Source organism: Musa acuminata, chromosome BXJ1-5 (genome assembly GCF_036884655.1).
Source record: "Musa acuminata AAA Group cultivar baxijiao chromosome BXJ1-5, Cavendish_Baxijiao_AAA, whole genome shotgun sequence".
In the NCBI taxonomy this organism is placed as follows: domain Eukaryota; kingdom Viridiplantae; phylum Streptophyta; class Magnoliopsida; order Zingiberales; family Musaceae; genus Musa; species Musa acuminata.
The window spans coordinates 11,352,891-11,374,468 of record NC_088331.1 but is presented as its reverse complement, the minus strand read 5'-3'; the positions used below and the strand labels follow the sequence as shown (position 1 = coordinate 11,374,468).

The 21,578-nt window shown below is 38.1% G+C and overlaps 3 protein-coding genes across 6 annotated transcripts in view; 1 reads left to right on the top strand and 2 right to left on the bottom strand.

Annotated features, from left to right (window-relative positions):
* Positions 1-7,790, top strand: part of LOC103985005 (AP-2 complex subunit alpha-1) — a 30,776-nt gene extending 22,986 nt beyond the window's left edge. For 3 of the 4 annotated variants that reach the window (XM_009402609.3, XM_065183114.1, XM_065183115.1), the window contains 15 exons: positions 186-291; positions 386-451; positions 1,478-1,584; positions 1,667-1,771; positions 1,892-2,012; positions 2,149-2,325; positions 2,398-2,664; positions 3,054-3,134; positions 3,562-3,726; positions 3,800-3,886; positions 3,992-4,117; positions 5,866-5,946; positions 6,027-6,098; positions 7,041-7,120; positions 7,190-7,790. In XM_009402609.3, coding sequence (XP_009400884.2) covers positions 186-291; positions 386-451; positions 1,478-1,584; positions 1,667-1,771; positions 1,892-2,012; positions 2,149-2,325; positions 2,398-2,664; positions 3,054-3,134; positions 3,562-3,726; positions 3,800-3,886; positions 3,992-4,117; positions 5,866-5,946; positions 6,027-6,098; positions 7,041-7,120; positions 7,190-7,331 — 1,783 coding nt within the window. In that variant the 3' untranslated portion in view covers positions 7,332-7,790. The remainder of the gene's footprint in view (positions 1-185; positions 292-385; positions 452-1,477; positions 1,585-1,666; positions 1,772-1,891; positions 2,013-2,148; positions 2,326-2,397; positions 2,665-3,053; positions 3,135-3,561; positions 3,727-3,799; positions 3,887-3,991; positions 4,118-5,865; positions 5,947-6,026; positions 6,099-7,040; positions 7,121-7,189) is intronic. The other variant, XM_009402610.3, reaches the window with a different exon arrangement.
* Positions 7,791-8,981: 1,191 nt separating this feature from the next.
* Positions 8,982-16,252, bottom strand: LOC103985004 (autophagy-related protein 13a). The gene is made up of 3 exons (XM_009402608.3): positions 14,803-16,252; positions 12,046-12,221; positions 8,982-9,696 (listed from the first exon to the last, which is right to left on the bottom strand). The coding sequence occupies exons 1-3, from the start codon at positions 16,045-16,047 to the stop codon at positions 9,387-9,389; spliced, it is 1,731 nt and encodes a 576-aa protein (XP_009400883.2). The 5' UTR covers positions 16,048-16,252; the 3' UTR covers positions 8,982-9,386.
* A 2,020-nt stretch (positions 16,253-18,272) lies between these two features.
* On the bottom strand, positions 18,273-18,970 carry LOC135673801 (RING-H2 finger protein ATL74-like). The gene has a single exon (XM_065183113.1). It carries the CDS (start codon positions 18,926-18,928, stop codon positions 18,437-18,439), a length of 492 nt encoding a protein of 163 aa, XP_065039185.1. The 5' UTR covers positions 18,929-18,970; the 3' UTR covers positions 18,273-18,436.
* Between the last annotated feature and the right edge of the window lie 2,608 nt (positions 18,971-21,578).

Sequence of the window (21,578 nt, the reverse complement as noted above, 5' to 3'; positions counted from 1 at the left end):
TAGCAAACTCCTAATTTCTATGTTTTTCTTCATAACTTTGTCTTATTCTTAGTGTCCATGAGAGATAATTGCAGTAAAAGTTTATTGAAAAATATAGAAGTAACAATTCACCATAATCTCAGTTTTTTCTCAAATTCCAGACATGTTGGCGGTATCTCTAGTTTCTAATCCTTCTTTTCTTGTAGGTATGTTGATGTTATTCTTCAGTTGATTGATAAAGCAGGAGACTTTGTTAGTGATGATATATGGTATCGTGTGGTTCAGTTTGTCACCAACAATGAGGACCTACAGGTTTTACACTATTTCTCACTGGTGCTGATGATTTCTCTTGATAGACCTTTTTTTGTATTCTCATTTACGTCTCTTATATTGTGATACGTTACAGCCCTATGCAGCAACAAAAGCAAGAGAGTATCTTGAGAAGCCAGTTTTGCACGAGACAATGGTCAAGGTGTTTGTCTTGTTCTGATTTGTGTTTTCAATCCTAATCTAGAAGTTCAAAAGAAGAACCGACAGCATTTTGTTGGAAAAAATTGGTCTTTATTGATGACTTATAATCATGTTAGCTATAGTGTTACTATAAAAATTCAAGGAATTAGAATAATTTCAAGCTACCTAACTTGACTTATAAAAGCTTCTTCCACATGGGAAACATCTTGATGATTTTATTTACCATAACGTGCTTCGTATTCAACAAATCTGTTACAAGTATACTTGTTTTTTTTATATGCTTTATACCATTGTTTTATCCTTGCAGTAAGGGATAGGAATCAAAACAATTGAAGTATCTATTTGATTTGAGAGAGTGGATAATACTGTAAAAGAAGCTATTGTTACTAATTATCTGAAGTCAGCTACACAAATCCTTTTCTTCTATTGAGAGCTGCTAATGGCAGTATCATTACTTAAACCAGTGGGTATCAAATCCTCTGTTATTGTTTGAACAAAGCCCTCCTTTGTCTTCCTCTAATTCTCTGGTATCACTAATCTGTTGAGACACATCTTTCTTCACCGACCTACCTTGTTTAGAGTGAGCTTTAGTTCATTACATGAATGTGTTGGCTAATTAGAATGGGACATTATGACATGATCAGATTCTTTTTCATGACCTGAGACCATATCAATGTATCTAAATTCCTGGATGTGATATTCATATGCAAGTTATCAAATTAGATGGCTATTGTAAAGTTACCGGAAGCATGGTATACTATTTGCATAATTCTTGGCCAACTTTTCATGCATCAGGTTAGTGCTTATTTTCTTGGAGAGTACAGCCATCTTTTGGCTTGAAGAACTGGCTGTACTCCAAAAGAAATCTTCATTATTATTAATGAGAAGCTTCCGACAGTATATCAATGTATCTAAATTCCTGGATGTGATATTTATATGCAAGTTATCAAATTAGATGGCTATTGTAAAGTTACCGGAAGCATGGTATACTATTTGCATAATTCTTGGCCAACTTTTCATGCATCAGGTTAGTGCTTATCTTCTTGGAGAGTACAACCACCTTTTGGCTCGAAGAACTGGCTGTACTCCAAAGGAAATCTTCATTATTATTAATGAGAAGCTTCCGACAGTAACGTAAGCTCACTGATTTTGTTGTTGTTAACTATTGATGTCAATCTCATATTGTTTTACAAAAGTAAGATTTCTGTCATTTCAGGACAAGTACTGTTGCCATTCTTCTTTCGACATATGCCAAAATCCTGATGCACAACCATCCTCCTGACCCAGAACTACAAGAACAAATTTGGTCAATATTCAGAAAGTGAGAATGATCCTTTTCTTATGGCATGCATTATTTGTTTTTTATAAATTTATTTTTCCTGTAATTTTACTTTGTCATCACCATGAACTGAAAATTTACCATGTTGACCATTTTGGCAAGATATGAGAGTTATATTGATGTTGAAATCCAGCAAAGAGCTGTTGAATATATTGCACTTTGTAATAAGGGGGCAGCTTTGGTGGATGTATTGGCTGAAATGCCCAAGTTTCCAGAACGCCAGGTAGAGGTGTAGACTCTAGTGATTTGCATATGATTGCTTGAACCAGAAGTCAATAGTATTCTGTTTCTTTTTTAACCAGAAGATCCACTGACCATCACTTTCCGGACTAATGTCCTTTTACATTTGTCCAAACTAGTCTGCTTTGCTAAAAAAGGCTGAGGTTGCTGAAGTCGACACTGCAGAGCAAAGTGCAATTAGAATAAGAAGTCAACAACAGACATCAAATGCTCTGGTTGTAACTGATCAACGCCCTACTGAAGGATCCCTGCCAGTCAGCCAGCTTGGCGTTGTTAGGATGCCAAGTGGAAAGATGGTCAGAATGCACCTTTCTTTATTAGTCATTTATGATAAATAGAGCTTCAATAAGTGTTGGCAACATATTCAGGAAGCTAGTACTCAGGATCAAACCAGTTTTCAAGACCAAGGAATGACCAAGGAGAATGGGGTTATCACTGAAGTTGTTCCTCAAGATGTCCCACCGGCAGATCTCCTTGGAGATCTTTTGGGTCCTCTTGCAATAAATGGTTCTCCAGCCACTGCTGTTCCAGTAGAGCAAAGGAACCAAAATCTATTGTCAGTAGTGGAGGCAACTCCCGAAGCAGCTGGATCCTTGGCACTAACCACTGTTGACAATCAGCCAAACTCAATTCAGGTACCATAGAGCAACCTTGTCATCACTTACTCTCTTCAAAGCAAGGTTTTAAATACCAATCAGACTGGTAAATACCTGTTGTTACGCATTGGGGTCCAACCGGGGACCTGTATCAAATCATATTGGTCTGACTCTGTACTACTTGGTACTTATTAATTTTCTTCTCATTGATACAAGGTGGCATATGTCAATGTACTATTCAATGTTCTGATATTGTATCGCTTGTCTGGATACTGAAACCAGTATCAGTTTGGGATTTAAAGTTTTTGCTTCATACGACAGCTTCCACAGAATTCAATTACATGAATAGTTAATTCATAACTAGGTCTAAACAAGCATTTTCTTTGTTTTCTTGTGCTCATCTTGTAACTGTTAATGTGTTTCTGCAGCCAATTGTGAACATTGCTGAAAGGTTCAATGAACTGTGCTTGAAAGACAGCGGAGTACTGTACGAGGACCCGCACATACAGGTTTCCTGCTAACAACTTAAAATTGAGATGTCAAGAATATATCCAGGGCTAGAAGTAAAGTAATTTTTTTTTGTGGGAATCATTTGCTTGGCTCCATAACTATGAACTCCTTATTTGAAGTAAAAAAAAAATATCTCAGCTTTATAATGAGAAAAGCCTGTACTTCCCGGCATTGAGTAGCTAAATGTTGAACAAGTGATTAATTCTAGCCTGACAGGGTGAACCTTAACAGACTTGCTTGTACATTCGCACATCAAGCAAGTGGATAATTAGTTTGACTTGCAAATGGTCATAAGCTCCAATGAGCTCTTGTTTGTGCCTTATATATTTTAGACAATGCAGTCTTGCAAATTATTTGTGCTCAATTGTTTTTCGTGTTTTCCCCTTTTTACATTTTTATAACTTCTGCCTTTTTTTTTAATCTTAGATCGGAATAAAAGCGGAGTGGCAAGCTCATCATGGGCATATTGTACTTTTCTTGGGAAACAAAAACACTTCACCTCTTGTGTCAGTGCAAGCTCTGATTTTGCCCCCAACCCATTTAAAGATGGAACTTTCCTTGGTACCTGAGACTGTCCCTCCACGAGCTCAGGTCTGAAGTAGTTTAGTATCCATTCTTAAAGTAATAGAGCTTCATGTTTCTTATTTTCTCTTGGTTGTTTCAGGTGCAATGCCCACTTGAATTTGTGAACCTTCGAGCAAGCAGAGATGTTGCTGTCCTTGATTTCTCTTATAAATTTGGAACTGCAATGGTCTGATTTCTCACCTTGAATTTCTGCTTTTTTTGGTATTCCTGACAAGACAATACTTTCTTCAAGAGTTAGTATATTATAACCCATTTCTAATTTTCATTTCAGGTTTATGTCAAACTACGACTTCCGGCTGTGATAAACAAATTTTTGCAACCTATTTCAGTCACTGCTGAAGAATTTTTTGCCCAGTGGAAATCATTGTCAGGACCACCTTTGAAACTTCAAGAAGTGGTATGCTTGCACTTGAAATTGTATTAATTCTTTGTGACCCAATTTTACTGTAAGGTGCTCAACTTGACTTGCATGCTCGTGGTTGGGTACACAAATGCCAAATCAAGACTTCACTAATTATCTGACATGGGTGCATGCTCATACTTCATTCTGTTTGACATAAGTACTTGACAGAAATCAATGATTGTGCATGCATCCTACGCCATGTTGCTGGCATGTTACAAGCACAGGATGTAAGTACTCATCATGTACCATGCCAATGATACATAAACAGCAAGTTTGCGGTACTGTGCTGCATTACACAGACTTCACTGGTAGCACCATGCTGTCCAGCCACAGGAAACAGGGTGATATTTTGTAATTTGTGTAATAGATAGTGAATAAAGATGCTTGTGGTTAACCTCAAACAAAGTGAGTCGCCTTTATCAGTCACTATTAGATCTAGGTGAATACCTGAATTTATAAAGTTATTATACCAAGGTCGTGATAAGAAAGATAAATACATACATTCAGCAATCTGAATGGGCAGCCAAGACCTATGTGATGTAGAAAAGTTTTGCAAAGACAGATATTTAGAAAAGGAAAAAAGAAAGAAATGTGGAAGAGGGCTAGCTAATGGATATAAGAAAAAGATGGAAGAAAGCTGAGGAACTAATGGATGTACAATGGGAAAGAGAGAGAGAGAGAGAGAGAGAGAGAGAGAGAGAGAGAGAGAGAGGAACTAACAGAGCAGACAACTTTAGAATTTACATGGCCCTCTTTACATTTAAATTATTCCATCTAAAACCGGGTGGGAGATATCTTTGTATAGTTAGACTCTTTTCCATTCTGACTTATGATGACTTTATGTTAATATGCAATTATGAGGGCCAAGAAGTCCTCAAGAACATACTTTAATCTTACGAAGCAAAGTAATCTGAAAAGAAAGTGAGGTGTAAATGCTGGTAAGGATCACTAGTATGGTGTAAAAGATAATCATGTTAGTTCTTGAATTTAAAAAGATTCCTAATTTGGCTAAATATTAACTGATCATACCACTTGAGCAAGGGTCCCAATTTGTCGACTATGAAGTTTCTGATAACTCTGGTTAAGCCATTCTGAACATTTGCAGACTATGGAATGAAATCATTTATATGCAAAGTTTTGTAAAGGTTTGATGATACAGTATCTTGATTTATGAAATTGCTTATTGTATAGGCAGTCATTTTGTTTAACTGACAATCAACTAAAACATCTGTTAAAGAAAACTAATCAAAGCAAAACACATCAATCACCTTACATGCGGAAATGTAAACATATATTAAGTTTCAAGTTTGATCAATCCTTACTACCGAAATGATAATGCCATTATTATTAATCTAGCACATTACTGATCCATATTATGATTGTGATTTGCGACAAAGATCATTGTTCCTTGGTATTTAATAATGGCCACTGATGTGCCTGGCCTGATTGATTTATATGAAATGCTTTTCTGTACACGGATGGTTATTAGCTTCTGATATATTGCCTCATTAGCTTTTAGCAGATTGTCAAGCATGATAGTACCGTTTGAAGTGAGTCCTCAGTAGATTATAAACTTTTCTGATAGCAAAACCAAGCAATTGAGGCAGGAAAGATTAGTGACTTCCTTTTCATGCAAGATTTTTTATGTGATTTTTCTCTTTCCCTTCTTTCTAAATTATACATTGAGATGGCGGTTGTTAGATACGTGTACTATGATGAAAATCTTTGGAGCTTTTGTGCAGCTTAGAGGTGTAAAACCTTTATCTCTTCCTGAAATGGCAAACTTGTTTACCAGCCTTCATTTGGCAGTCAACCCTGGAATTGTAAGTTGTCTCCTTTCTTTTGTATCTTCAATTTCATTTGTATATTCAAGATAATAAAATTTTGTTGCCTCCCTCTTCAGGATACAAATCCAAATAATCTGATCGCCTGCACTACCTTCTATTCAGAGAGCACCAGGGCCACGCTTTGCTTGGTAAGGATGATGGTTTTTTGTTTTGTTAATATTGGAACCCATGTCATTTTTTGAACAAAGCTCTATACATGAGTGTGAAGTCTGCTCCTTTGGTTGCAGTAAATTTGAATCAAATACTTTATACGGAAATTTTTTGCTTTGAGATTATCTAGTTCTTACAGTTTTGTCTTAGGCCATTTAACAGTTTCTTGCGGTGAGCTGCTGTTTGTTGTATGTGTCATGTTACGGACATGTTAGTCTTTGTATTTTGCCATTGTCTAACTCAGTCTACCTTTTCGAGGCCTGATGATATACGTTGCAATGATGTTTCTTATGTATTCTTGTCTTTTGGATTTCTGTCGCTTCACTTTTCCATCCACCTTTGTTGCTCTAATTCAACTTCTTTGCGACACTAAATTAATAACAGGATACCTTAACCTAGCTCTGGAAATAATACCATTCAGATTGATATTTTATTACTTGTTATCTCTTGTTTTTTTGTTCATAAAACAAATGCTGGAAAGCTGAAAGTCTCTTTGATTAATTCTGTATTATTATTACTGGCGATGCTCCATAATATCTGAAACTTTTTAGAAGTAGAACATCCAAAAGTTCAGAAACAACTATTCAGTCTATTTGCCTCATCACTGCATTCCGGTCAGACCCATGATTCTCTGAGAAGCCCCATCTGATGTTATCATGCCTCTTATCTTCCAATTATATAAAGTTGAACAGAATATAAAAACTCCATTACTATTACTTTTGTTTCTCAAGCTGATTTAATTGGCAGACTTCATCTAAATCTGGCCCTTTCCTTCATTTTCTTTTAATATTTAATTTTCTTTTCTATTTAGAGGTCAATTCCATTTTCTTAGCTGTTTGTACCTTAGTTTCGTTGCTCTACTTATTTCATATTCCATACATTCACTGTTTGGTCTGATTTTTGTTTTTTACATTTTTCAGATTAGAGTTGAAACAGATCCATCAGACAGAACCCAGCTTCGGATAACTATAGCATCAGGGGATCCAACATTAACGTTTGAGTATGTCTCTCATGTTTTGCCTGCTTTGGTCTCAATTTAGTGGTCTAAGATTGGTATTTCATTTAATAGGTTAAAGGAGCGTATCAAGGAATATTTGGTCAACATCCCCACCCAAACACCATCTGCAGTTGTGGCACCATCACAACCACAATCACCGGTTACACCTGTAGCATATAATGATCCTGGTGCTATGCTTGCAGGATTACTATGAGATCTTAAGCTGTACCATCTGTTTTTCTTTTTCTTTTTTTAATTTATTGTTGTTCATTTAGAATAGAATTTTTTTAGCCCCAGCAAATCTTTATGTATAGAGAACAATGGAGGGCCGTTAAGCGTATGGGCTGGCAGAACAAAGGTGAACTCGTTGTGTTTGGTATAATAGCATCCAATGTCAAATTCCTTGGGGCTCCTGCTTTAGGTCCCTTAGTTGAGGTATTGCCATAATATTTTTCCTTTTGTTGTAGAAAGGGGGGATTTTATTTTACTTTATTTTGGTTATAAACCTTTTGGTCTGGGGTCAAATTGTCGGTCTGCAACTCCGCTGGATCATTGGATTCAGTGGCTGGAACTAATCCAGTTGTAAAGTTTTGTTGTGACTTACATCTCATCTTGTACCAGACAGAATCAGGGTAGGGCAAAACATAATAATTATTGGTTTTTCTAGCAGTAACTTGTAGCAATACTATTGTTTTTTTTGTTTTTTGGCTCAGGAATTTGCTAAAACCTATTGCATTTTCTTTGTTGATACATGGCCAGTTTAATCCATACAAGTGTTTTAAGTATTTCTCCAATTGCTTTGTGTTTGTTTTCTTGGGCAGGTGCCTGCAAGTCAACCTGTATAAACCCCCCTAAACCCTATTCCGATGTGGTGGTCAATGCTGCAGTGATCTGATCTGGTTTCTTTCCTAGCAGCATTATGATTCTATGTTGTTCGTTGTCATCTTTGCTTGGCTTGGCTGCTAAGTCACCCCATGTGTGCAAGGCTGAATTCTTCTTCGTTGGGTGGTGTAAGGCAGCACTCCTGCAAGTGGCCTTCACCTCCGCCAGATTGTTCTGATCAAATGAAAGGTAAACTCGTAACGACTAGACTACGGCTACTTATTTGTTTCGTGGAATTCAGGAGCTGAAACAACTTACTCTGTTTCTTTTCCTTGTTGATCATCTGAATTGGTTTTCAAGTCATGTCTGGCTTGAGATTAATCCCATCTTCAGGTGATGTTCAAAGTCTGCAACCTAAACACAAAAACAAAATATACACTAAATAGAGTTAAATACTTTTCCTACCCTCATGGACTTTTCGGGTTCAATGTTTCCTTCCCGTCTATCGTGTTTCGTTTGTCTGACGGACCACATGATTTTTTTGTCCAGGAAAAAATACCACTCGTTCGGAGAGAAAATGTGGCTGCGGAATCAGCTAATAATGTACGAAAACGTTTTAAGGGCGAGACCGCAAAAAACTGATTCAATATGCGTAGAGTGATTGATGGCGGTGAAACGTAACACCAAAGCCACAGAACTCGTTATTTAAGTACAAAAAGATTTATGTAGGGTATGGTACCGACAGACGTAGCCGGATATGACATGGTATAGCATTTATAGGAGAATATGCACACGATGAATTATTACAGTATGGCACGTTACGATATGTAACGTTTCTTTGTGTACTAGCATTATTATAGAAGAAGAGAATACCGAGGAATGCTCATACACGAGCTGAACTGATTTCACCCATCGGCATCGGCAAACATAGCAAGCACTACGAGAACAAAAATTCTAGCAATCGAAATAAAGGAACAGCAAGGGAAAGACCATGCCAACAGGTAACCACCACTATCAGCCATCACAATGGAACACATCAGTATTCTCAAGCAATCATACCGTTTGCTATAATATATAACACACACACACACATACACACTTCCTGCCACAAGTTTCAGCGACGGGAACATTATGAAGCAAGTATGCTCGCGGGGTTAGGTAGGTATGATGGTGATGACAAACTGGAAGTTTTTTTAAGTTACACAAATGAACACATACCATTCGGCATGAGACGGTCTATTTACAGATAGAGAATAATCTTCTGTTATGTGAGAGGAAGGAAGAGTCTCTAGGAGATATATCTGATGCAAGCCTGTGATTCCGTTAAGAAGGCAAGGCAACCGAGACTCGACTGTTATGTACAAGGTTGGAGCCTCTGATAATGATCACTGTGCCTGCGACTTTGCACCTATGTATGATCAGCAACTGTTTGTCTATCGATCTTAGTTTAGGATAAGGTTTCACTACTCTCTTTTCTTTGTTTTACAGAGTCCTGTAATTTAGCTCCACTCTTAGAAAGTAGCAAGTTTTTCATCTCCTTGTAGCTTTGGAGCTCCTCCAACGCATCACATGCTTTCCTCGACATCACAGAACTGCTAATGCTAGCTTCTCCATTTGGTTCCAAAGACTGCATCGAGCAACTCTGATCTTGGCGCAGTGGTGCTGCGGTTTTCAACATGTGGACGAGAATGCCAACAGCTGCCTCTTGTGATTTATGAGAACCAGAATTTTCTGATGCTTCCTTACCATCAAGACTCCTGTCAGTGAAAAGAAAATGAACTTTTATAAAAACTGGATTATCAGCAAGTAGAAATATTGCACACAAAGCCATAGGGCAAAGGTCAGCATATGAGATAATAGCAAGGATCAAACATGAACGGAAGTAATGGCAAGGATCAAATGTACAACCACCTGAAGATTCTTGCCTAACGCATAAAGAACACAGATCTTGGATCAGTTTTCTGCTAAATCTACAAGACATAAGATGCAAGAAGATGACAGGCCGTCTATCCATCCACTCAAGGCAAATGTAATATTGTCATTGATTATGAATTGCCACCAAGTTCTCCAATGCTAGGTCAAATTTAATTACTCAAGTTTCAATAAATGTAAAAAATAATTAACAAGTTAATGCACGAAAAATATCTCTCTATTGAAATTATAATACAGACATGCCATAGCCAGTAGATACAAACATGTGGATTTATCAGCCTGTGCGACAACTCTATTCTACAAAGTGGCTGGTTAAATTATGAAAAGTATCCCAACTTGTAGTGACTTTGGCGCACTGCATTCGGTAGGTCCTTGTTTGTCTACCTTCCCCTCCCAGTCCTCGAGTTATATATAGCCAAGGTTTTTAAACACCATGTGTCTTGCCTCTCCTATTCATTTCCATGATGTCAAATGGGTGATTCAAGGTATCAGTGATTTCTGGGTCTCTTATTCGGGTTCAAGAAACTATATGCAGCACTTTAGTTCAAATGATCTAATGGATATTTGCAACATTCCTACATGATTCATCGTACAGTTTCGTCATCTGCCCTGGACCTGCATTCAATAATCTAATGGATATTTGCACATTCCCATATGGTTATTTGCACAGTTCAGCTATGTGTTCCGTTTATCTACTAATTTGGCATCTGGCAACCACTAATCATCCTCAGATATATATAAGCACACAAGTATGCTCGTGTCAAAATGCACAAAGTACTGCAGAGGTGGAGAGACAGCATTACATAATACTAAAAAAATTTTCTTCACTAAAGTTCCAGACTTGATTTTGCTCTCATTAAACAAGCTCAAAGCTTTCCAATTTGCACAGTATGTTACACACCCAAGTAAAATTTCTAACTCCATGTCAACTTCTTTTCATGTTATGCAGAAAGAACTCAAGCTCCAAGGCAGGTTTCAGAAGGTAGGGATCATATTGTAAGTTGTAACTATCAAGAAACAGTTCACTGTCTCACAGACATTGGTTTAAACACAGAACCTAACTCACCGAATGAATATTCACATAATTATCAACTTCTGGATGGAAGAGGGAATATAGTGAAATTCCATAAGAAGACGTTAATAGTATGGGACAAAAATCATATGGCAGAAAAAGCAAAGGTAACAACTTAGAAGCCATCTACAATCCCACATAACCCAGCCAGAAGGGATGCCTCTCCCCTTCTGAGTTTGATCCCCCGTTGATGCAACTGCACATCAACAAATTGGTAGCCTAAATAAGGTCACACTGAACCATTAATAATAGCATATTTTTGTTCACTAACTTCAGTTTTTATTGTGTACAAAATAGATTAATTATCAGTAAAGAATCATTAACATTTGATTAAAAAATATGTTGCTAATTTTGCATATTATTTCTTCTGCATATCTAACTATAATCAGCAGAAGTTGCGCAGAAGGAAAAGGAAGTCAACTACAACACTTGTTGTGCCTCATATCACAAAATTGGACTGAGGATTCCACAGTGTTAAATCTAAAACGTTGAGCAGAAGTTTATCAGTGGTTCAACTGACCAAATCAATTGCTCTTTTAACAAATAGGCCAAAACAGCTAATAAGAACTTCTACATAAATATATAACTCTAAAGTCAACCAATTTCAAAAATTCATAGCGTTATAGGCATTGTATGAGAAGGTACCATCGTAGAAATATCTAGTTCAAAATCTTCTTGAATCATTAAGGAAGCAAAATTGGAAAGAACCTAGTAAACGGATACAACACTCTTGCCTCCCATAAAAGCTCAGAACAGCTGATACTAAAACTAAACATCAGATGACTCTAGTTCTATATATTCTATCGGTCTTGTGTTAGATTGAGTTTTTTAGATAACCAAAACTACTAGCCCTCTGATACAGCAGAACAACTTTTTTTCTCCCTTTTAATAATTTCATGATGATGCAGTATCCCTGAAACATCCCAATCAATCTATAGAGAACATTTTCACCAGTTTATATTTGCTATGGGCATCAAATCAAAAGATAAGGAAAAGTTAGTCTATTAGGATGCAATAGTCAATAAAATGACTCATAATCTGTCTACTTCAGATAGGCTAAATCACCATAACAAACAAATCAGAAACAACAATAGAGATGTACCTTGTTTGAGAATCTGATGTGTCAACATCGTCAAAAGCAAACGGATAAGAGAAATCTTCATCATCAAGATCATCCTGAATTGACTGTCGGCTTGAACTTGAAAAACCATACCCAGGTGAACCACCAGAAGACAAAGCAGAGAACCTTCCAGAATCATCCCGACCATCCTTGATTACCTAAAAGGAGACAAACAAATTTAAAATAAATAAATATTTAAACTTAACAAACTATCTAACTCAAGTAATTCTAGGCTGAGTACATTCAATCAAATTTACGAGGGTACAAAATATTACAGACCAGAATCTTCAAGGAGTAACAATTACAAGCCCATTTATAATAAGGTAGTCAACAAATTTGGGGTAATGCTCAAGTCACAATAGGAAAATTTGGCTATCAAAGACAAAAGATGCATCTTTTGTTAGGGATGTTCTAAATGTTAGTCTGCTAAATTGTTAGAGGAAGTTGGGTCGATAGCCTATGATTCTACTGAGATAATAGATATTTTATATCAAACTATCACCTTACTGCTCTCAGTTTATGCACAATAGACATGTATCATTGTATCCATGCAATTTCCTGGGGTATTTTGAATCTTTCTCTAGCAATTTCATATAGAGCTTAAAATATTGCACTAAAATGATGGTTTCAGGTAGAACCTTTTGCTGACAAAAGCATTGCCACTACAACTAATCCTGCCCAATGGTATATCTGCTGCTGAAATAAATTCATATCTAGATCACATAGCTTTCATCAAGAAATCTGAGAGAATCTGTGTATAACTTGATGAGCTTGATAAAGACATACTAAAGCATAGTACAATTTTCTGTGCAATTGTGCACCGTTGTACCGAAAGTTTTAGTAAAAGATGTGATATAAAATAACAGATACCTAGGACTTGTTAAAAGCTATAAGATAAAAGTATGATTCTAGTGTAAAGACATGGCTTCCACGAATTAAAATATGCATACAGACACAAATATTGAGATTCAAGATGTATTTGCCTTTAGCTCTATAAGTTCCTCGTCGATGACACAATGGAACCCCACAATCTCAGCCCCCAGTCATCCTATCATTTAATCCTCAAAGAGAATACTGCCATCAAACAACAACATCATGTGATCCGCCAGCTAGATACTAAAAAATTATGGTCAAGATCTTATGCTCGTAGAAGGAATCAATGAGGTAAATTATGTTCAAATCAATCTTTCTTATGTTCCTCTGTTCGTTGTATTTTGGCCTTTGCCCAAAGTTGATGGTTTTGGCTAAAAAGGAGAAGAGGAATTGAGTCATTGTGTGCCAGCATATGGTATACATATTTGCAATATAATGTAAACATTAGGCCCATGGTAGAAGTGGTTTAATCTGGTAAATGCCATACATTACAATGATAAAACTGAATCTCAGTAACATGATTTATTGTAGCATATAATGTGGTGAAAGTCAAATTAGAACATGATATTAAATGGTGCCTCCAATGTAAAATTCATTTCTAAAAATTGTTTTGGGTACCTTGGACCAGCACAAGTATCTCACAACTCTCTTCAACTTTAGAAGTTACAAGAACACTTTGAGAAGTATTATTGATTGACTAGGAAAGCGCTGCTTAAGTATGATCTTATATCCTTCAGACGGCAATCAGTCAGTGATCTCTCGGTCAAGGCTCAATAAAATTGCCAGTTCTGATAACATACAATTTCCTAAAGAATAGGTGGAAACTTTTGTAGAAATGTTAGACTTAGATTGAATGAAATTGATCGTTCTAATTAGAAACTAGAAAGGTAGCAGTAGCACCTATTCCTGGAATAGGTAGTGATCTCTCAGTAAATGCCCAATAAATTTGCCAGTCCTGGTAACATACAATTTCCTCAACGGGTAGAAGGCTCAAGAAACATTAGACTCGGAACGAAAGAAATTGATTGTTCTAAAAAGCTAATTAGAAGCTAGGAAGGAGCAGCAGCACCCATTCTTGGAATAGGTTGTGATCTCTCAGTCAATGCCCAATAAATTAGAAACCAGAAAGGTAGGTAGCAGTAGCACCTATTCCTGGAATAGGTAGTGATCTCTCAGTCAATTCCCAATAAATTTGCCAGTCCTGATAACATACAATTTCCTCAAGAAGGCGTAGAAGGCTCAAGAAATGTTAGACTTGGAACGAAAGAAATTGATTGTTCTAAAAAGCTAATTAGAGGCTAGGAAGGAGCGGTAGCACCTATTCCTGGAATAGCGCCAGCTAACTCCACCATTACATACATCATAATAGCCAATTCCAAGATTTAGGGTCAAGGATAGGAACACCCTAGTATTTAGACCAACTTAGGAGTCCCCTTGCGCTGTAATATCAACATCAATCAAACCTATTGACCTTAGAGTATGAATAATTGTCAACGGACATCAATTGCTTCAGAAATTCTATGAAGTCTGAATTTCTAACCCATTTCCATGCAATTCAACAAAGCAAAACTATAATTATTTTCCTAAATTGAACTTGAACAAACACTGCTCCAAGTTTTACCATTCTGAATGAGAAAGAAATAATAGAAGGGAGTGCCTTATCTTCTTGGTTTTATTGTTTGACAATTTATAGCATCTAAATAATAGAAAATCGAGAGAACCCTCCATTAGTGGTCGCTAAAATTTCAAGCATCTTTCTGTGCATAATCTAAAGAGAGAGATTCAGCAACTTCAGGTAATAAACTTCCATTAAATTTGAAAAACACGTCATAGAAACAATGTAAAACATTTGAAGGTAGCATGTACCTTATAAGCAGCATGCATATGCAAGTTTGAGTGGATATCTCCTAGACTAAACACGTCAGGTTTTCTGAAGGATATACTCTTAGAAGGAGACTCCCGAAAAGAGAGATCCGTCCTTGTGCTCCTTGGAGATGGAGGAGGGAAAAGGCTCTTGAATGGATCTGAGAAGTTGGGACTGCGGTGCATCTGGTTGTTCTCTGTCGCTGGCAATGGTATGCTCACTGGTGATGTCTCCGAATGCAGTCTAGACAGCTGGGAATTACCAACACGTGTTGGAGGAGAAGGGGAGGGCGACGTCGAGCACGGTGGGGAGAGCTTAAACTCGCCAAAACCTGAACTTCCCTTCCTCTCCATCGATGACCGCTGGTTTGGCACCAGATGCCCATAATGCCCAGGCAGTAGTTCAGAATCCGGAGGCCCAGGAGCCGAGCTCAGAGGATGGTGCACCATCGACGCACTGTTCCAGCTATGCGGGCGGTCGAATGATGGAGCCGCCACCGTCCGGATGCCTCTCGGCGGGTACTGATACACGATCGGGTGGGACATCCGATCGGGCAGGGAAGAAGGGAAAGGTCTCATGGGATCGGCAGCCGGGCTACCGACGTAATCCGTGATGATCAGCGGCGGTGTCGGCAAGGAGACCTCTAGATTGAAGTTGGTGAGGCTCGGCCGGTACTGCACCGACACGACGAGGTGGCCTAACATGGTTTCCACCGGCGCGAAGCTGTATTGTTTCAACTCCGCCTCTTGCGCCCTGGAGAAGGGCGCCGCAAAGGATAAGACCTTGTGGCAGAGGTCATAGTTGGAAGGTTGACTGGAGGAGCACAGCAGGCGGAAGATCCGGTGCACCGGGAGGAGCCGGAGCAGCGTATAGATGGATCTGAGCAGAATTGTGCACTTCTTATAGGTCCTGCGGAGGAACGAGCCATCGTGGGGGTGGTGCGGGGACGCGGCGGACCAGGGGGCCGGGGGGACGCACCGAGCGGTCCAGCGCTCGACGATGACATCGGAGCAGCCGCGCCGGGTGAGGAGGATGTCGAAGACCAAGGGGTCCACGACGGCGCCATGGTGATCGGCGGGAGAGGAGTGGTCATCGAGGGCGAGGTGGAACCACCGGTCGTTTTTGGGGGAGGCGGGGCCGGCGGCGGCGTGGTGGAGGCGGGGGACGCGGGAGGCGACGACGGCGTGGAGGGTTTTGTGGAGGAACCTGGTGATGATCTTCCGATCGGATTCGGACGGCGACGCCATGAAGAGGGAACGGCGACGGCGTTTCAGGCCAAGATTAGGTCATCCGGGAGGGGGCCGGCGGTCAAGATTCGGTCATCGGGTAACGGCGCAGCCGCGGGGGGGCAGCGCCAGGAGGACCGCATAATTATAGCAATACTAGTAACAGGAGGAGGAGAAGAAGAAGAGAGAAGGAGATGAGGATGATGGAGTAATGGGAATCGGGTGGAAGCGTCGTGTACGTGATTTATACATGTGCGTATAATATGTTGGAAACCATATTAATTTAGCTGAATACAAAGGAACAGAGAAGAGAGGAGGGGAAGACTGATTTGGAGTCTAATCTATCGTTTGATTGGCCCCCAAATTTGATTGGCAATGCATGGAATGATTGATTGGTGTGTGAGTCGTGTTATCGGGTCGGATTCAAGCAGACGGTTTCCAACTCGAATCCGATTATCTATAAGACCGGATAATGAAATTTGTCCCCTTAATTAGTGTGCGGATTTAATGTCATTTGATCCCAATTTACTGTTCGATATCCAAAATTCTTTGGCATTATTATCCATAAACCAAACCCCAATGTCAAGAAAGTGGTATATTCTTCTTCTGCTGGTCCTCTATTTTTGTATGTTAGGCTCGATGATCCACTATCGACACAACGAGTACATTTAAATTATATATATATATATATATATATATATATATATATATATATATATTTATTGGACACTTATTTACTATGCTAATCCTCTATTTCTTAATCAAATAACCCCTTTTTCATTGAGGTTAAAAGTCATTCTCATATCAAAGAAATAATTGAATAATATCTAAATTATCTCCACGGACAGAATAAGAATAAGTTTCCATTAGCAAAAGGGCCACTCTAAGAGTAGTAAGAATCTATCAAAATTCATGCGAAAGATTAGACATAGCAACAGAGCCACAATTCTTAGTGAACAAAATACCTTGGTTGATGGTTGTTCTTTCTTATCAGATTACCAAATAAATACTGTCATTACCAAAAGCATGTCGTAATAAATATAAATTATAATTACCATACAAAATAAAATTATAAACATTATGTGGATCAAGAGAAGATCTCATTTTGAAAAATGTGGGTTTTAAAGATTGTGGAACATCAAAAAGTCAACTATCCAACAAAAAAAATATGTTAATGGAGCACTAGAGGCTATGATATGAGTAAATCCACTAGCATGGTTGCTCATAGCACGAAGAAATAATCACCGACTCCTAACCTTTCTTTTTATTATTATTATTATTAGGAATGTTGCAAAGAGAAACAAAAAGCATACTTAGCTACAACCATATTAGTTCATAAACTCCCACTTTTAATGGGACATGAATGCATTCTTTTAGCATGTAGAGCACATTTAGTAGACTAAATTTCAGCATTCCCTTTGTGAGTAAATGGGGGAAGCTATGTTGATTATGAGCTTATTGAATGTTTGTTTCATAAGTAATCAAATCATAGCACCAAAGTGCTTAAGTGGAAAATGCCTCTCCTTGATTGATATTTTTTAAAGATTTTCTAACATTAATTTTTTGATTGGTCAAGTTGGAAGATGTCAATAAGATGTTTATGAGTAAAATTTTATATTTATTTTGAATGAGTTGTTTTATTATTATTATTACAAGCATCATATCATTAAACAAAATACACGTTGAGGATATACAAATAGGGTGATATTGGATCTTATACCCTTATGGCCCTTGAAATATCTAAGATTGACATGAATATTAGATAAAAGCTGAGGAGGAGAATAATGTGTGTGATTAGAGGAATTGTTCTTCCCATTAGCTAGCTGATCAACCGAGAAAGCTACACGAGGTTTCGAGTTTGGTGCGTCGATGGGTTGAAGAAAGACGATCACCGACATGCACGCTTTACAGTCACAATTAATGGCTACTATCTTTCCATGGGAGAGTGGCGATGTGGGTGACTGAGATGTGGAACCGGCCTCACAAGGTGTCTTCTCCTTCTCTTTCTTTAGTCTGCTTTTGGCTGGCTATATCAAGAACCAGAGTTGGTTTGATGGGGGAGCATGCGGAAACCTTTTCCCACCATCCAAAGGCCCAAAAGAGTTGACTTGCAGTAAAAGATCACAAAAAGTTGATGCCTTCCTCCATCCTTCATGAATTCCTCGCTGCGTACCCACTGACCTTCCCCCTGCCTGGAAAAGTAAGTGCCTGTGTGGTTTGATGCTGCAGGAGAGAAGAGATGATGATGATGATGATGATGCTGTTTATGATTCATTTCAGAGTTGGTTTCCGTGCTAAACGCCGATTACATTAAACAGCATATAAAACTCCTTCTAATTGATGGAGCACTCGGTCGTGATACATAAAAGCTACTGCATGCCCGATCTCGATCTGTGCATGTGTGGCCATCTCACGGTTCCGGCGGCGGCGGCGGACGGCACTCGGTCCGGCAGGTGGGGCAGGAGGAGCGGCCGACGAACCACGTCTCGACGCACTGCGCGTGGAACCCGTGGTTGCAGGCCGGCAGAACGTGGACGCGGTCGCCCTCCACCAGCTCCGCAAGGCAGATGGCGCACTCCGGCGCGCCCGCCACCGCAGTCGCCCTCACGGAGAACACCACGGGCCCCGGGAGGAGCTGCTGCGGTGCGGCCGTTGCCGTCCCGGGCTTGTCCGCTTGGGCCGCAGACCGGGGGAGGCAGCGGCGGCGCAGGAGGCGGAAGGCGGCGTGGAGGGCAAAGGAGAGCGCCGCGGCGCACACGAGCACGACGAGGATGCTAGCCATGTTGGCGTCGAAGTCCTTGGCGCCAGAGTACGGCCCCCAATTGTTAGGCGGCGGAGGTGGTGGGGGGAGAGGAGGAGGAGAAAGAGTGGTGGCGGTGCGATTCTGCACCGGAGAAGACATGGTGAATTGGAGAGAGACGAGCAGGTAATTGGTTTGGTGGGGACAACTATATATAGGATGAGGACACGCATCGTGTCGAGCACTGCGACACATGACAATGCATCAAGTGCATGTCAAAACGTACATCCGTTCCCACGCATCGGGATGTGCGTCGTCTACGTCTCTGTTGGTGAGATCCGTGAAGGAAGCTGCCTTGTTCAGAAAGGGCCACAAAAGTTCTCCGAGATGTAACTCCGCTCTCTGTTTTGTTGCGGAAAGAAAAGAGAGATGGCAGCATCAATGGACTGTGCTCTCTCTCTGCACATGGAGGATGATCATCTCCGGCTTCTCGTTTTAGGAAGGCTTGCGTTGGTGCGTGCGTTCGTGCGCTGTTGCTCTCTTCAGTGCCGATGGAAGCTTCTTCCATTTCTATTCGTGGTGGTCCTCTGCAGTTGCCTTCGGTCTCCACTTTTAACTCGGAGCAGTGCACCACAGCCCACAGGATTAATTCATAGCAGTGCAGGATTAATTCTAGATTATGTTTGATTGTCATTCAGAAATGGATGGATCATATTATGTTTGGAATCTCATTTTACCATCTATCTGTTTGATATGAAATTCAGAACTGACCTAGCACTTGGACAGGGTGAAAGGGCTCGAGTAAGAAAAAACTATCCGTGGATGGATTCGAGAACTCATCATAGCATGGAGTAATATCGATCTTCATTCATAAGTCCATAAATTTATACTTCTCAATATTGTTCTTCTTGATATATCACGTTAGATGATGCTCTCGTTAGAAATATCGATCTTGGGCTGAGTAAAAAAAATTACTAGTAAGAAAAATACTTGATAATAATATTTATAAATTGATTAAAAGATAAGACATGAGAGATGCATAGTTGACTCTTATTATGAACAAAATAAAAATTAAAAATTATATGTTTCATTTGAGAGTGAAATATTATATATATATATATATGAACTAACAAATGATTTCTATAGCAATCATTTAATCCAACAAAATTCAATAATTATAAAAACAATGACCCAATATTTAACATTCATAAAAGATCTCGTAATAGAGCATTTTTCTTGAAACTCTAAAAGATTAAATTGTCACAAAATAAAATATAGCATAAATACTTATAAATGTTATGTCATCTTTATTACCTACTCAATTGACATAAAAAAAAAAAATAATAGAGAAAGTCTTTTTGAAGAAATAAGTTATAATCAATAATGCCCTTTAAATACCCAAGAAGAGCTCGATAGCTATCCAATGATTGAAAGTAGACTTATGTATAAATTAAGATAACTTATTTATTATATTATATAATGTTTGAACGAGTGAATATCGAATACTATAGACTACCAACAACTCGATGATACTAAATAGTGTTATTAGAATTAGCTCCATCAAATGAGGTAAGTGGAATACTTATAGATATTAGCATAGTGATAATATTGATCTTACGTATTTTGGTATGATTAAAAAGGTCATGAATATACTTATATTGAAAAAGAAATAGACCATCTTCAAGAAAATTCTTGTTTCCAAGCCACAGATCTATAGGTTGATCTGATTCGATTTGGGTATCGTGGTTTGAATTAGATTATCTCAAGTCAAGTCTGGAAGCAATCGATCAAGTCAAACCTTATTGAATTTATGAATGAATATAACCTAAGTGTAATACAAGTGTAAAGTCAATCGAAACTTCTTCACTATTAGCACATGATTCTAGGTTATTTAGTATCATTTTTTAACTTCTTATGATTTTAGGATGAATAAATTTTTATATAGGGTATTTTTGGGTTGAATTGGTGATAAGTATAACTTATTAATTTTTTTATCAATCTATCCAAATTTCTTCCAAACTACTACAATAAAATAATAATATGTTTAGTATAATTTTTTTTATCTTTATATAAATTTAAAATAATTAATTTTTAAAGTAAAATATTTTTGGGTTGAAGTTATAATCAAGTGTAACTCAAGTATAATCTTTTGAATTTTCATTAAATATATTTAAAGTTGTCTAGAACTACTAGAGTGAGATATTAATATGTTTAGTATCGTTTTTTTTCTATTTTTGTATGAATTTATGATGATTAATGTTTTAAATAAGATATTTATGTGCTGAAACTATGATCGAGTATAACTCGAGTATAGTTCGAGTTAATTTTCATCAAGCTAATCTAAATTTTTTTAGACTTATTAGCATATTATTATAAGATATTTTGCATCATTTTTCAAGCATAGATCCACGGGGCTGGTTTAGTCCGGTCTAAGCATCATGGTTCGGGTTAGGTCAAGTCAAATCGGATCGGATTGAGTCAAACTTTCAATTTGATCACAATGGATTGAGTCAAACTTTGATGAATTTATGAATGAGTGTAATATGAGTGTAACTAGAGTATAATCAAAGCATTTTCATCAAACTGATTCAAACTTTTCCAGAACTACTAACACATGATTCTAAGAGATTTAGTATTTTTTTTATGATTTTAGGGTGAATAAATTTTTAAATAGGATATTTTTCAATTGAATCGGTGATCACGTGTAACTTGTTAAATTTTTTTTTTATCAAATCTATCTAAATTTTTCTAAAATTACTAGGGTGAAATGATAGTATGTTCAATATTATTTTTTATTTTTTATGAATTTAGG